The sequence below is a fragment of the Myxine glutinosa genome, chromosome 3 (genome assembly GCF_964187855.1).
Source record: "Myxine glutinosa chromosome 3, kmMyxGlut1.1, whole genome shotgun sequence".
NCBI classification, from domain to species: Eukaryota; Metazoa; Chordata; class Myxini; order Myxiniformes; family Myxinidae; genus Myxine; species Myxine glutinosa.
This window is the reverse complement of record NC_136263.1, coordinates 219,505,682-219,522,405: the sequence shown is the minus strand read 5'-3', so window position 1 is coordinate 219,522,405 and position 16,724 is coordinate 219,505,682. Positions and strand designations below refer to the sequence as shown.

The window sequence follows — 16,724 nt, the reverse complement described above, 5'->3', positions numbered from 1 at the left end:
CATGGCGGCGGCCATCTTGGATTTTGACGTGGGTTGCACCCACAAACCAAATTCGAATGTGGTCCTTCGCTTACGCACGCACACACGCACGCCCGCATGCACGCACACACGCACGGACGGACGGACGGACGCACGGACACACGGATGGAGGGGAAAGCCATAGTCCGCCTTTCGCTCCGCTGTGCGACGGGGGACAATAAGCGAAGCACCAACTTCTAATCTGGTGTGTGGGTGTATCCAGGCACAAGGAAGAACCTTATTGAAAATTGGGTCGCCACGTCAAAATCCAAGATGTCCGCCGCCATGTATGACTAAACCTTGTGAGCGGAATATCTTCAAAAATAAGCGAAGTACCAACTTCTAATCTGGTGTGTGGGTGTACCTAGGCATAAGGAAGAACGCTATTGAAAATTGGGTCGCCACGTCAAAATCCAAGATGGCCGCCACCATATATATGTCTGAACATTGTGAACGAAATATCTTGAAAAATAAGCGAACTAACAACTTATAATCTGGTGTGTGGGTGTATCTACGCATAAGGAAGAACGCTATTGAAAATTGGGTCGCCACGGCAAAATCCAAGATGGCCGCCGCCATGTATGTCTGAACCTTGTGAGCGGAATATCTTGAAAAATAAGCGAAGTACCAAATTCTAATCTGGTGTGTGGGTGTATCTAGGCATAAGGAAGAACGCTATTGAAAATTGGGGCGCCACGTCAAAATCCAAGATGGCCGCCTCCATGTATTTCTGAACCTTGTGAGCGAAATATCATATCATAGCATGTTTTCTGCGTCTTCCACTTTGTCAACTCACATCACTTCCCCGACGGGGGACCTAGGCATAACGCTTGTTTGTTCATTGTGCTGCCAGTTATTCACCTACTCTTTCTGAATTAGACACTAGGATGTTTATGTCTACCAACTAATGCCAGCAGACGGTATACCTGGCTTGACGTCCATCTAAAGGAGTCTGCACTTTGTGATGCAATACCTGCCAGCGAGACACCAGTGCAACTCTGCAGCTCCATCACATCCTCTCTCTGTTCTCTTCACCCTCTCTTTTGCTCAAGGTCATCTGCCATCAGCTTGGAAATCAGCCAACATGACCGCTTTACATTAAAAAAGAGAACAAGTACAAAAAGTTTTAATTAAAACAAAAGCCGCGTCGATGTTACACAATGCCTAGATGCACTGTGCCTATAACGTCGATGTTATAGGCACAGGACATTCCTATTGATTCGATTACTTGATGTTATTTTTGTGCAAAGTGAAAATATATCTCGGCAATTTCCCGTGTGTGGCGACGAATTTTTAATATATCTCGGCATTTTCCCATCTGTTATTTCAGGCGGTGTATGACTGACCATGCCGCGATTTAAAAAAAAAAATCTCAGCAATTTCCCGTGTGTGGCGACACGTGAACGAAGCTATGCTCCTCTCTCCACATTATTGTGACGACGTATAAATTAAATATTTCATCGTGACGATTGTCATCAAATGGACGAATTTTTAATATATCTCGGCATTTTCCCGTCTCTTATTTCGGGCGGTGTATGACTGACCATGCCGTGATTGTAAAAAAATATATCTCGGCAATTTCTCGTGTGTAGCGACACGTGAACGAAGCTATGCTCCTCTCTCCACATTATTGTGACGACGTATAAATTAAATATTTCATCGTGACGATGTCATCAAATGGACGAATTTTTAATATATCTCGGCATTTTCCCGTCTGTTATTTCAGGCGGTGTATGACTGACCATGCCGTGATTGTAAAAAAAAATATCTCAATGGACTTGAAGTTACAGGCCTTTGACCATTCATTTCGTTCTATAAAGGGCAACTTCCATCGGATTTTCTTCCCGTTTTTTTTCAACCGAGTCTAAAACTATGTTAGCGACTGTGAAAAATGAAATGATATATCGAATTTGATTTGAAAGAAAACTGTGTGAGAGAGGAAGACACCACGGGCCTACAAAACAGGCCTCAAAGCTATGCGAGTTAATAAAATGGTGGATATTTGTTTATATGAAGCCTCTCCCACAATGGGTGGAGCTATGGTTCCCAGAATGGGTGGAGCTTTGAGGTTTTGTCTTCTCTGCAAGAAGAACAAGAGGAACAAGAAGAAGAAGAACAAGAACAACAGCAGAGGGCACTCTATGACCAGCGTCTTGCGACGCGGCTGAAAAACAGATTCTTGCAACTACAGACCAATCAGCCTGCTCCTAATTATCAGCGAAGTCATGGAATCCATCATTGCTTCGGATATCAAATCCTCCCTCTTCTCCAATGGCTTGATCTCTGATCATCAATTTGGATTCAGACCAGGTCATTCTACTCTGGACATGCTGCTTCTGCTGTCTCAAAAATGGATGGAGGTACTCAATGTCAAACAGGAAATCAGAGCTGTCTCCCTTGACATATCACGTGCCTTCGATACGGTCTGGCACCCCGCTCTGCTCACCAAACTCTCCTCCTAGGGTATCCATGGAAATCTCCACTCATGGTTTGCGGAGTTCCTCTCTGGTCACAGTCAACGTGTGGCCCTGAATGGCATTCTCTCATCTTCCCTTCCTGTCCAGGCTGGAGTTCCCCAAGGCAGTGTTCTGGGCCCTGTGCTTTTTCTGGTCTTCATTCATGATCTCTCGAACTCTGTGGAAAATCCTCTCTATCTCTTTGCTGATCACTCACTTCTCTGCCGCTTCATATCCCAACCCTCAGATCGGCAGGCAGCATTCTTTTCACTCTCTGCAGACCTGGATAAAATCATAAACTGGTCCAACAAGTGGAACATGTCTTTGAATCCTGACAAATCTCACTATGTCTCTCCGAAAATACAGTCTGGAAAAGATCTACTTTCTCAACAATCCTCTCGAAGAAGTTCTGTCACTCAAGCTTTTGGGTCTCACTATCTGCCATGATCTTTCCTGGGAAAACCACATTTCCAAGCTGGCCTCCAAAGCCAATTGCCGAATGGGCATTCTCCATAATGCGAAGTCCTTCCAAGGCACAACTGAGCTCCTCACCACTTACAAAGGTTTCATCCGCAGCTTGATGGAATACTGTTCTCCCCTCTGGGCTGGTGCACCTGCCTTAAACTTGGCTCGGCCTCACGTCGGCTTTTAAGATCATTGGAATCTCCCGCAATGAAGCTGATTCTGAGGGCCTTTCACTCGCTCACCACAGGCAGGTTGGTGGTCTTTCTATCTTCTACTGACTCCTTTCCGGCCTTGCTCCCCCTGCTCTGTCTGTTCTCTGTCCCCCAAATATTCCTGCAGGACGCACAAGATCTGCCGGCAACCCTCTTCTGGTGGAACTGCCAAAATCAAGACTCTGTGCTCACCTTCACTCCTTCATTCCCCTTTTCTCCCACCTCTGGAACGAACTCCCACACTCTCTTCAATCCCACTCCTCCCTCCAGGTCTTTAAAACAGCTGTTCACCACCATCTCTTATCTTCCCCCATCCAAAACCTTGATCTTTTCGACCCCCATTAATCCAACCCAAACCAACCTTTTTCAAATTCCGTTTTCTTTCCTGAAAGCCCCTGCATTGCCCATCTTGTTTATCCTATGTACCAAGCCCCAGCCCTCTCTCTTCCACAGATGTCCCTGTTCCCTACTGTTGTTGTACTTCCCTCTCTTTTCCCCTCTTTTCTCCCGCTCCCTTTGTTATATGTTCTTTGTGTTCGTTCTTATACGAGCCTTGACTAAGTATACAAAAATAAATAAATAAACACTTCTCTCTTTTGTCCATCTGTCCAGGGAGAAGTGGATTCTTGCAGGAAAATTCACTTAGCTGTGCCTGGATGGGTTTGAGGTAGTGGAGTAGCAGCTGAAATCCAAATCTTATCCAGGTTCCTCCTGATGACTCCATCTTTGCTCTTTGCCTATTCAGGTTCCTTCTGATGACTCCATCTTTGCTTATTTGGGATCCTCCTGATGACTCCATCGTTGCTCTTTGCTCATTCAGGTTCCTTCTGATGACTCCATCTTTGCTTTTTCGGGGTCCTTCTGATGACTCCAATGCAGTATTTGGTCTTACATTTGATTACTATTACTGTATAATGGATAGTAGGTGTTAGTTTATGAAGTGTTTATGGTACTCAAGGGGGTTGATGTTGGAAGTGCAATAGGTTTTTAGTTTTTACAGTTTTTTTTTGTATATAAATTTTCAGCTCATAGAAGAGCAAGGTTTTTTAGGCTCCCAATGCTAAAAGGACTCATGAGGCTAAAAAGGGCTCTTAATGCTAAAAAATAACTCCCAAGGTTAAAAAGGACTCCCAATACTAAAAAGGACTCTCAATACTAAAAGGGACTCGAGAGGCTATAAAGGACTCCTGAGGCTAAAAAGGACTCCCGATGCTGAAAAGGACTTCTCAGGCTAAAAAGGACCCCCCGATGATAAAAAGGACTCCCGAGGCTAAAAAGGACCCCCCCAATGCTAAAAAGGACTCCGGAGGCTAAAAAGGACCCCCCAATGCTAAAAAAGGACTCCGGAGGCTAAAAAGGACTCCCAATACTAAAAAGGACTCTCAATGCTAAAAAAAAAAAAAGGACTCCAGATGCTAAAAAAAGACCCCCAATGCTAAAAATGTTTCCCAAGGCTAAAAAGGACTCCCAATGTTAAAAGGACTCCTAATGCTGATAAGGCATCCCAAGGCAAAAAAGGACCCGCAATGCAAAAAAGGACTCCCGAGGCTAAAAAGGACCCCCAATGCTAAAAAGGACTCCCGAGGCTAAAAAGGACCCCCCCCCCAATGCTAAAAAAAGGACTCCGGAGGCTAAAAAGGACTCCCAATACTAAAAAGGACTCTCAATGTTAAAAAAGGACTCCAGATGCTAAAAAAGGACTCCAGATTTTATTTTAATTTTTTTTTGTATACAAGATCAAGGCTCGTGAAAGAGCTAACATTAATCACACAAAAAGACAAACCGACACACAAAACATAAAAAACAAGGGGAGCGGCAGACAAGATGGGGAGAGAGGGGGAAGGACACAAAAGAGAGGGGGAAGAGGGGAAAGGACACAAACACAACATTTGAGAGCAGGGACATCGGGAGGACTTGGGGGGAGGTGGGAGAGGAATAAAACATATGAACACTGCAAGGACTCTGGGGTGAATTACCGGGGGTAGAAAAGATCAAGGTTTTCGATGGGGGAAGATAAGAGATGGTGGTGAACAGCTGTTTTAAAGACCTGGAGGGAGGAGTGGGATTGAAGGGAGTGGGGGAGTTTGTTCCAGAGGCGGGAGAAAAGGGGAATGAAAGAGTGAAGGTGAGCAGAGAGCCTAGACTTTGGCAGTTTAACCATAAGAGGGTTGCAGGCAGATCTTGTGCGACCTGAAGGAATATTGGGGGGACAGAGCACAGAGAGAGCTGGGGGAGCAAGGCCGGAGAGGAGTCGGTAGAAGACAGAAAGACCACCAACCTGCCTGCGGTGAGTGAGTGAAAGGCCCTCGGTGTTGACTACATCGCAGGAGATTCCAATGATTCTGAAAGCTTTGGCCTCAACAGCGTGAAGCCGAGCAAGGTGTGAGGCAGGAGCACCAGCCCAGAGGGGGGAACAGTATTCCATTGAGCTGCGGATGAAAGCCTTGTATGTGGTGAGGAGCTCAGGTGTGCCAAGGAAGGACTTCGCACGACGGAGGATGCCCAGTCGGCGACTGGCTTTGGAGGCCAGCTTGGAAATGTGGTTTTCCCAAGAAAGATCATGGCAGATAGTGAGACCCAAAAGCTTGAGCGACAGAACTTCTTGGAGAGGATTGTTGAGAAAGTAGATGGGAGGGTTGTCCAGTCGGTCCTTTCGGAGAGACATTGTAAGAGTGTGAGATTTGTCAGGATTGAAAGACATGTTCCACTTGTTTGACCAGTTTGTAATTTTGTCCAGGTCTGCAGAGAGTGAGGAGGCTGCAGACTGCCGATCTGAGGGATGAGGAATGGAGCGACAGAGAGTAGAGTCGTCAGCAAAGAGATAGAGAGGATTTTCAAGAGAGTCAGAGAGATCATTGATGAAGACCAGAAAAAGCACAGGGCCCAGAACACTACCTTGGGGAACTCCAGCCTGAACAGGAAGAGGAGATGAGAGAAACCCATTCAGGGCCACACGTTGACTACGACCAGAGAGGAAGTCCGCCAGCCATGCGTGGAGATTTCCATGGATACCAAAGGAGGAGAGTTTGGTGAGCAGAGCAGGGTGCCAGACCATATCGAAGGCACGTGAAATGTCAAGGGAGACAGCTCTAATTTCCTGTTTGGCGTTGAGCACCTCCATCCATTGTTGAGAAAGCAGAAGCAGCATGTCCAGAGTAGAGTGACCAGGTCTGAAACCAAATTGATGATCAGAGATCAAGCCATTGGAGAAGAGGAAAGATTTAATATCTGAAGCAATGATGGATTCCATGACTTTGCTGATAATTGGGAGAAGGCTGATTGGTCTGTAGTTGCTGGGATCTGTTTTTGCACCTTTTTTGTGCAAAGCGGTGATGTTGGCTGATTTCCAAGCAGATGGCAGATGACCTTGAGCAAAAGAGAGGGTGAAGAGAACAGAAAGAGGGAGTGAAAGAGCAGAAGAACATGATTTTAGGACCCGTGGGCTGATGCCGTCAGGACCAGTTGCAGAATCAGAGTCGAGGGTTGACAGAAACTTTTCCACCTTGTCAGGAGGAAAGGACACAGAGTCCAGGAGCAGCTGGGTACGACTGGGTACGGTGGGTACAGAGAGGGATGGGTTTGGGACACAAGATTTAGAGGCAAACACAGAGTTGAGGCATTCAGCTTTTTCACGTGCGGAGTCAGCCGTTAAGCCGTTTGAGGTGAGGGAGGGGATGGAGGGTGAACAAACACCAGAAACTGATTTGACCAGACGCCACCAGGATTTGGAAGAGGGAGACAGATAAGAGAGTTCGGTCTTGAGAATGGTGAGATATTGTTTCCTGGCTCTCCTGAGGGTGGACACACACTTGTTTCGGGCTTTGTGAAAGGAAATGAGATTTCCTTCCGTTGGATTTGCTTTCCAGGAGACGAAAGCAAGTTGTTTCAGGGCAACAGCCTCACCACAAGATTCCGTGTACCATGGACGGGAGGAAGGGTATGACAACTGAAGACGAGATGGTATAAATCTGTGCATGAGAGAGAGCAATTTACTTTGAAAGAATTCCCAGGATGAGTTGATGTCAGAGGCGGTAGAGATGGGAGACCAGTCCAGATGATTGATGGCTGCTTGAAGACCGTGCCAGTTGGCCTGAGTGAAATGCCAGACTCGTCGACGCTGAGGAGGCTCTCTGAGAATGGTCAGAGAGATGTCCACTTTGACAAGCACATGATCAGATGAGCCGATTGGAGCAGAAGAAGAGCAGCAGACATTTTCAGGGAAGTTTGTCATAACCAAATCCAGAAGAGAAGATGCTCCGTTGACTGAGATCCGGGTCGGGAAATTGACAGATTGTGTCAGTCCCAGTGAGTCACAGAAGTCCTTTGCTGAAGAGCCATGGCTGGTGAGAGAGGTACCCACACCCAGCCAACTGGCATGGTGACAATTGAAATCACCACATATGAGGAAGAGAGAGTTGGGATGGGTAGATAGAAGTTGGTCCATATTATCAGACAGTGAGATGTAGATGGAGTCATCGCTGTTTGGTGGACGGTACAACACACATATGAACAAAAGGTGGGAGCGAAGGGGAAGCCGTAGCCAAAGGTATTCCTGGGGGTGAGGTGGAGAGAGGGCAGTGGAGGGCGAGTGAGGAAGAGAGTTTTTTATAAAGATAGCAACCCCACCTCCAGGACGAGGCTCAGGTCTATCATACCGGAGGAGGGAGTAACCTGGGAGAGATACCAAGGCATCAGAGACATCATGAAGGAGGAAAGTTTCTGTTAAGCAGATCACATCTGGTTTGTCAGAAGCAACCTGTATGGAGAGGTCAGTCAAGTTTGAGTGAAGGCCCCGGATGTTTGAGGTCCATACCGTTAATGAAGAGGAAGGGGGAGCATCGGGTCCAGAACAGGGGGGGGGGGGGGGGAGGGGTAGGGTAAGATGTGGAAGAGGAGGAAGAGGTAGGGAGAGCTGTTGAAGGTGTGTCAGAGATTTCAGAGATTTCAGAATAGCTTGGAGAAAGGGAAGAATGGGGCGGACAAAAGGTTTGATGGAGATTGGGTGAGGCACAGTGAGGTGTTATTTGAGGAGGGGGAAGAGCGAGGCAGAAGGTTTGGGGAGATGAAGGTGAATGTTGGAAGGGGGAAGAAGCAGGGAGGATGCTTTGAGGAGGAGGGGTGAGAGGGGAGTCTAGGAGGGGAGGAGCGAGGGAGAGTCTCGGAGGGGAGGGGTGTGGGGGGAGTTTAGGAGGGAGGGGAGGGAAGGGGCAAGGGGGGAGATTTGAATGGGATGGGTGATGGGGAGGATTTGGAGGGGAGGGGTGAGATTGGATTTTGAAAAGTGTACGATTCATGGGAAACGAACATTTTTTGCAAAATGAGTTTGAGACCTTCGAGTCAAAAATACGTTTGAGGACACTGGAGGAGGGGTGGAGTTCTGGATAGTTTAGGGAATTTAGAAAGGAGGAACTGTAAGAGATGGTATTATATATATTTTTTGGAATGAATAGATTTGGTGAGCAAGACGAAAGCATCCTTTTGTAGGAAAAGAAGAAAAGGGTGTTATAATATATGAGAGAAAATAGTTGTTCAGGGGAGAGATTATACATTTCAACCGCGTGATCGTGAACGAAGAACGAACGAACAAAAAGAACAACAAATAAACGAATAAGACCTGGGAAGGAAATTTTTTTGGGGTTTTTTTTTTTTTGTGAGTACAGATATTAAACAAGGAGGTACGGGGTGAACGACTGGTATGAAACAGAGAACGAAAATAATTTCAGCGCATTCGACGAATCGCTGAGAGAAAAACAAAACCACAAGGTCGGAGACGGTACGGTAGTCTAAGCCTACGAGTACTAGGCCGCAGAATACTCGATACCATTAACCGACGATTGTGTAAACATGTACGAAAAATTAGCACCGAAAATTTTCCAAAAGATACGCTATAGGTACACACACCGAAAGATAGATACAGTCTCGACAAAAACACGATTTGAAAGATCACTTAGCTTCGAGAGCGTGAGCGCATGGAGCAGCTTCGAAAAAACGTGACCTCCAAGGTCACGTGAAAAAACGTGACCTCCAAGGATGCTAAAAAAGGACTCCAGATGCTAAAAAAGGACTCCAGATGCTAAAAAGACCCCCAAAGCTAAAAATGATGCCCAAGGCTAAAAAGGACTCCCAATGTTAAAAGGACTCATAATGCTGATAAGGAATCCCAAGGTAAAAAAGGACCCGCAATGCAAAAAATGACTCCCAAGGCTAAAATGGACTATCAATGCTAAAAAGGACTCTCAATGCTAAAAAGGACTCTCAATGCTAAAAAGGACTCCCAATGCTAAAAATGACGCCCGAGGCTAAAAAGGATGCCCAAGGTTAAAAAGGACGCCCAAGGCTAAAAAAAGTTCCCAAGGCTAAAAAAAGGTTCCCAAGGCTAAAAATGGTTCCCAAGGCTAAAAAGGGCTCCCAAAGCTAAAAAGGATCCCCAAGGTTAAAAAGGACTGAGGCTAAAAAGGACTCCCAATGCTAAAAGGACTCCCAATGTTGATAAGGAATCCCAAGGCAAAAAAGGACCCCCAATGCAAGAAAGGATGCCCAAGGCTAAAAATGACTCCTGAGGTTAAAAAGGACTCAATAAAAATGACTCCTGAGGATAAAAAAGAACTACTAGTGCTAAAAAAAAGAGTCTCCCGAGACTAAAAGGGATTCTCAATGCTAAAAACAACGAGGTTAAAAAGGGCTCTCAATGCTAAAAATAACTCCCGAGGCTAAAAAGGACTTCTGAGGCTAAAAAGAACTCCCGAGGCTAAATAGGACTCCCAATGCTAAATAGGACTCCCAATGCGAAATAGGACTCACAATGCTAAATAGGACTCCCGAGGCTAAAACGGACTGCCAATGCTAAAAAGGACTCCAGAGGCGAAAAAGAACTCCTGGTCCTAAAAAGGACTCAAGAGGCGAAAACGGACCCCCAATGCAAAAAGGGACACCCAAGGCTAAAAAGGACTACTGAGGTTAAAATGGACTCAATATTAAAAAGGACTCCTGAGGATAAAAAGGAATCCTGGGGCTAAAAGGGACTCCTAATGCTAACAAGTACAAAAAGTTTTAATTAAAACAAAAGCCGCGTCGATGTTACACAATGCCTAGATGCAGCTGTGCCTATAACGTCGATGTTATAGGCACAGGACATTCCTATTGATTTGATTACTTGATGTTATTTTTGTGCAAAGTGAAAATATATCTCGGCAATTTCCCGTGTGTGGCGACGAATTTTTAATATATCTCGGCATTTTCCCGTCTGTTGTTTCAGGCGGTGTATGACTGACCATGCCGCGATTTAAAAAAAATATATCTCGGCAATTTCCCGTGTGTGGCGACACGTGAACGAAGCTATGCTCCTCTCTCCACATTATTGTGACGACATATAAATTAAATATTTCATCGTGACGATTGTCATCAAATGGACGAATTTTTAATATATCTCGGCATTTTCCCGTCTCTTATTTCGGGCGGTGTATGACTGACCATGCCGTGATTGTAAAAAAATATATCTCAATGGACTTGAAGTTACAGGCCTTTGACAATTCATTTCGTTCTATAAAGGGCAACTTTCATCGGATTTTCTTCCCGTTTTTTTTCAACCGAGTCTAAAACTATGTTAGCGACTGTGAAAAATGAAATGATATATCGAATTTGATTTGAAAGAAAACTGTGTGAGAGAGGAAGACACCATGGGCCTACAAAACAGGCCTCAAAGCTATGCGAGTTAATAAAATGGTGGATATTTGTTTATATGAAGCCTCTCCCACAATGGGTGGAGCTATGGTTCCCAGAATGGGTGGAGCTTTGAGGTTTTGTCTTCTCTGCAAGAAGAACAAGAAGAACAAGAACAAGAACAAGAACAAGAACAACAGCAGAGGGCACTCTATGACCAGCGTCTTGCGACGCGGCTAAAAATGTCTCCTGAGACTAAAAGGGACTCTCAATGCTAAAAACGAGGCTAAAACGGACTCCCAATGCTAAAAGGGACTCCAGAGGTGAAAAAGGACTCCCAATGCTAAAAGGACTCCCAATGCTAAAAAGGACTTCCAATGCTAAAAAGGACTCCAGAGGTGAATAAGGACTCTCAATGATAAAAAGGACGCCCGAGGCTAAATAGGACTCCCGAGGCTAAATAGGACTCCCAATGCTAAATAGGACTCCCGAGGCTAAAACGGACTGCCAATGCTAAAAAGGACTCCGGAAGCCAAAAATGACCCCCCCCCCCCCCCATGCTAAAAAGGACTCGAGAGGCGAAAAAGGACCTCCAATGCAAAAAAGGACAGCCAAGGCTAAAAAGGACTACTGAGGTTAAAATGGACTCAATATTAAAAAGGTTCCCAAGGCTAAAAATGGTTCCCAAGGCTAAAAATGGTTCCCAAGGCTAAAAAGGACTCCCAAAGCTAAAAAGGATGCCCAAGGTTAAAAAGGACTGAGGCTAAAAAGGACTCCCAATGCTAAAAAGGACTCCCAAGGCTAAAAAGGACTTCCAATGATAAAAGGTCTTCCAATGATAAAAGGTCTTCCAATGTTATGGGGGCCATTTATATATTACGTATGCAAATGTGGGAATTTTTGACCCACCCCTCATAGCCCCCTATTCTCCCCCTTCTCTATGATCTCTCATGTCTCTCAACGCCAGGGTAATCTCGTTTCGCTCTTCTATCATCCTTCCCTCTCCTCCTATATGACTATATTCATCTCCTCGATTTCCTCTCCCTCATCTCCCCTCCCTCCCCGCTTTGTTTGTATGGATGTAAAAATGTAATGGCCGCTTCTAGACAAGAAAAGCGTAATTGCCAATTTACCATCCTCTGACTCTTGCGTTGACCTGTCGATCTCGGGCACTATTCCTGATCTCTGGACAGCCATTCTTGATGCCGGGAGATGGGGAGACGGCGATGGAGGTGAGGGGGGATCACAATGGCGCCGGCAAGGTGGCCTGCACACGGGTCGCCCATTTCGGAGGACGAACAGATCCCCCGTGCGGAGCGGGCGCTGGCACACAGCACAGCGAAAGCAGGGAAGGTGAAAAGCCAACCCGCGGGCACGAAGGACCAGCTCAAGTGGAGGGATGGGCTCTCTGCAGGCAGGACATCGAGCCCCGAACAGCCTAGGGTACAGGATGGATCCGTCACAAAAGCACAAAGTCGCAACTCAGATCACTTTGGGCATAAACCAGGGCCCTAACTGAAGACCCTAACTTCATGGTCGGCATCAAAAACCTTTAGGTAGGCCAAACGGATACTTAAAAAGGCTTGCAAAATCAAAGGATACTCAAAATGTGTGCTTCTGAATAAATATCCCTCATTCGTTAACGGTTTGATAAAGCATAAAGCAAAATATATTTGTTAAATGTCATATCAAAAAGTTTACAGGTTTTGTGCTGAAAGGTTAAAAACAGAAATGGATCATGAAAAAAAATGAAGACTGTAAAAATTATACACAATGTCAAATGTGGTCAGCAACTTGGATGATTACAATTTAAACATGAAACAGAATGTGTGGATTTGCCTCAATTAAAGGAACACGACAAATTGACGAGGACGGAAGAATGAGACGCGGGCCTAGGATATTAAAAACAACAACAATCACCAATGTATCAATATAAAATTGATGTAAAATTACTAATTTTGCAATCGGGTCTCGAGATCCCTTTTTACTTTAAAGGGATATTCATGGATAAGTTCTTATTCTCGGTTTTAGGTTGTAGAGTTGAGTAAATAAGTTATATAAGATACTATGACATGCAGATGTAATTTATTTGAAAGTTCAAAGTTAAATTTGTAATATCTTTCGGAATGTTGATATAACCCTGATCAGCTCTTCCTAAATTATAGAGTTCAAATAACATGTCACCCCATGCACTCTTGAGAAAACGGAAATAGTCTTTTAAAGAAGGGAATAGCCTTTTAAAGAAGGGAATAGTCTTTTAAAGAAGGGAACAGTCTTTTAAAGAAGGGAATAGTCTTTTAAAGAAGGGAATAGCCTTTTAAAGAAGGGAACAGCCTTTTAAAGAAGGGAACAGTCTTTTAAAGAAGGGAACAGCCTTTTAAAGAAGGGAATAGTCTTTTAAAGAAGGGAACAGTCTTTTAAAGAAGGGAACAGTCTTTTAAAGAAGGGAATAGTCTTTTAAAGAAGGGAATAGCCTTTTAAAGAAGGGAATAGTCTTTTAAAGAAGGGAATAGTCTTTTAAAGAAGGGAACAGTCTTTTAAAGAAGGGAACAGTCTTTTAAAGAAGGGAATAGTCTTTTAAAGAAGGGAATAGCCTTTTAAAGAAGGGAATAGCCTTTTAAAGAAGGGAATAGCCTTTTAAAGAAGGGAATAGCCTTTTAAAGAAGGGAATAGTCTTTTAAAGAAGGGAATAGTCTTTTAAAGAAGGGAACAGTCTTTTAAAGAAGGGAATAGTCTTTTAAAGAAGGGAATAGCCTTTTAAAGAAGGGCATAGCCTTTTAAAGAAGGGAATAGCCTTTTAAAGAAGGGAATAGTCTTTTAAAGAAGGGAACAGTCTTTTAAAGAAGGGAATAGTCTTTTAAAGAAGGGAATAGTCTTTTAAAGAAGGGAACAGTCTTTTAAAGAAGGGAATAGTCTTTTAAAGAAGGGAATAGTCTTTTAAAGAAGGGAATAGTCTTTTAAAGAAGGGAACAGTCTTTTAAAGAAGGGAATAGTCTTTTAAAGAAGGGAATAGTCTTTTAAAGAAGGGAATAGTCTTTTAAAGAAGGGAATAGTCTTTTAAAGAAGGGAACAGTCTTTTAAAGAAGGGAATAGTCTTTTAAAGAAGGGAATAGTCTTTTAAAGAAGGGAATAGTCTTTTAAAGAAGGGAATAGCCTTTTAAAGAAGGGAATAGCCTTTTAAAGAAGGGAATAGCCTTTTAAAGAAGGGAATAGCCTTTTAAAGAAGGGAATAGTCTTTTAAAGAAGGGAACAGTCTTTTAAAGAAGGGAATAGTCTTTTAAAGAAGGGAATAGTCTTTTAAAGAAGGGAATAGGCTTTTAAAGAAGGGAATAGCCTTTTAAAGAAGGGAATAGCCTTTTAAAGAAGGGAATAGCCTTTTAAAGAAGGGAATAGCCTTTTAAAGAAGGGAATAGTCTTTTAAAGAAGGGAATAGTCTTTTAAAGAAGGGAATAGCCTTTTAAAGAAGGGAATAGCCTTTTAAAGAAGGGAATAGACTTTTAAAGAAGGGAACAGCCTTTTAAAGAAGGGAACAGTCTTTTAAAGAAGGGAATAGTCTTTTAAAGAAGGGAATAGCCTTTTAAAGAAGGGAACAGCCTTTTAAAGAAGGGAATAGCCTTTTAAAGAAGGGAACAGCCTTTTAAAGAAGGGAACAGTCTTTTAAAGAAGGGAATAGTCTTTTAAAGAAGGGAATAGCCTTTTAAAGAAGGGAACAGCCTTTTAAAGAAGGGAACAGTCTTTTAAAGAAGGGAACAGTCTTTTAAAGAAGGGAACAGCCTTTTAAAGAAGGGAACAGTCTTTTAAAGAAGGGAATAGTCTTTTAAAGAAGGGAATAGCCTTTTAAAGAAGGGAACAGCCTTTTAAAGAAGGGAACAGTCTTTTAAAGAAGGGAACAGCCTTTTAAAGAAGGGAATAGTCTTTTAAAGAAGGGAACAGTCTTTTAAAGAAGGGAACAGCCTTTTAAAGAAGGGAACAGTCTTTTAAAGAAGGGAATAGTCTTTTAAAGAAGGGAATAGCCTTTTAAAGAAGGGAATAGCCTTTTAAAGAAGGGAATAGCCTTTTAAAGAAGGGAATAGCCTTTTAAAGAAGGGAATAGTCTTTTAAAGAAGGGAATAGCCTTTTAAAGAAGGGAATAGCCCTTTAAAGAAGGGAATAGTCTTTTAAAGAAGGGAATAGCCTTTTAAAGAAGGGAATAGCCTTTTAAAGAAGGGAATAGCCTTTTAAAGAAGGGAATAGCCTTTTAAAAAGGGAATAGCCTTTTAAAGAAGGGAATAGCCTTTTAAAGAAGGGAATAGCCTTTTAAAGAAGGGAATAGTCTTTTAAAGAAGGGAATAGCCCTTTAAAGAAGGGAATAGTCTTTTAAAGAAGGGAATAGTCTTTTAAAGAAGGGAACAGCCTTTTAAAGAAGGGAATAGTCTTTTAAAGAAGGGAACAGTCATTTAAAGAAGGGTACAGCCTTTTAAAGAAGGGAATAGTCTTTTAAAGAAGGGAACAGTCTTTTAAAGAAGGGAATAGTCTTTTAAAGAAGGGAATAGCCTTTTAAAGAAGGGAATAGCCTTTTAAAGAAGGGAATAGCCTTTTAAAGAAGGGAATAGCCTTTTAAAGAAGGGAATAGCCTTTTAAAGAAGGGAATAGTCTTTTAAAGAAGGGAATAGCCTTTTAAAGAAGGGAATAGCCCTTTAAAGAAGGGAATAGTCTTTTAAAGAAGGGAATAGCCTTTTAAAGAAGGGAATAGCCTTTTAAAGAAGGGAATAGCCTTTTAAAGAAGGGAATAGCCTTTTAAAGAAGGGAATAGCCTTTTAAAGAAGGGAATAGCCTTTTAAAGAAGGGAATAGCCTTTTAAAGAAGGGAATAGTCTTTTAAAGAAGGGAATAGCCTTTTAAAGAAGGGAATAGTCTTTTAAAGAAGGGAATAGCCTTTTAAAGAAGGGAATAGCCTTTTAAAGAAGGGAATAGTCTTTTAAAGAAGGGAATAGCCTTTTAAAGAAGGGAATAGCCTTTTAAAGAAGGGAATAGTCTTTTAAAGAAGGGAATAGCCTTTTAAAGAAGGGAATAGCCTTTTAAAGAAGGGAATAGCCTTTTAAAGAAGGGAATAGCCTTTTAAAGAAGGGAATAGCCTTTTAAAGAAGGGAATAGCCTGTTAAAGAAGGGAATAGTCTTTTAAAGAAGGGAATAGCCTGTTAAAGAAGGGAATAGTCTTTTAAAGAAGGGAATAGCCTTTTAAAGAAGGGAATAGCCTTTCAAAGAAGGGAATAGCCTTTTAAAGAAGGGAATAGTCTTTTAAAGAAGGGAATAATCTTTTAAAGAAGGGAATAGACTTTTAAAGAAGCGAATAGTCTTTTAAAGAAGGGAACAGTCTTTTCAAGAAGGGAACAGTTTTTAAAGAAGTGAATAGTCTTTTAAAGAAGGGAATAGTCTTTTAAAGAAGGGAATAGTCTTTTAAAGAAGGGAGTAGTCTTTTAAAGAAGGGAATAGACTTTTAAAGAAGGGAATAGTCTTTTAAAGGGAATAGTCTTTTAAAGAAGGGAATAGTCTTTTGAAGGGAATAGTCTTTTAAAGAAGGGAATAGTCTTTTAAAGAAGGGAATAGTCTTTTAAAGAAGGGAATAGTCTTTTAAAGAAGGGAATAGTCTTTTAAAGAAGGGAATAGTCTTTTAAAGAAGGGAACAGTCTTTTAAAGAAGGGAATAGTCTTTTAAAGAAGGGAATAGTCTTTTAAAGAAGGGAATAGTCTTTTAAAGAAGGGAATAGTCTTTTAAAGAAGGGAACAGTCTTTTAAAGAAGGGAATAGTCTTTTAAAGAAGGGAATAGTCTTTTAAAGAAGGGAATAGCCTTTTAAAGAAGGGAATAGCCTTTTAAAGAAGGGAATAGTCTTTTAAAGAAGGGAATAGTCTTTTAAAGAAGGGAATAGTCTTTTAAA

General features: G+C 42.6%; 1 protein-coding gene across 1 annotated transcript in view; it reads right to left on the bottom strand.

Moving 5' to 3' along the window:
• The window catches only part of LOC137423882 (LIM homeobox transcription factor 1-beta), a 433,294-nt gene that overhangs the window by 47,753 nt on the left and 368,817 nt on the right, over positions 1–16,724 (bottom strand). The window contains exon 3 of the mRNA XM_068111433.2: positions 11,944–12,248. Within this exon, the coding sequence (XP_067967534.1) occupies positions 11,944–12,248 (305 nt within the window). The remainder of the gene's footprint in view (positions 1–11,943; positions 12,249–16,724) is intronic.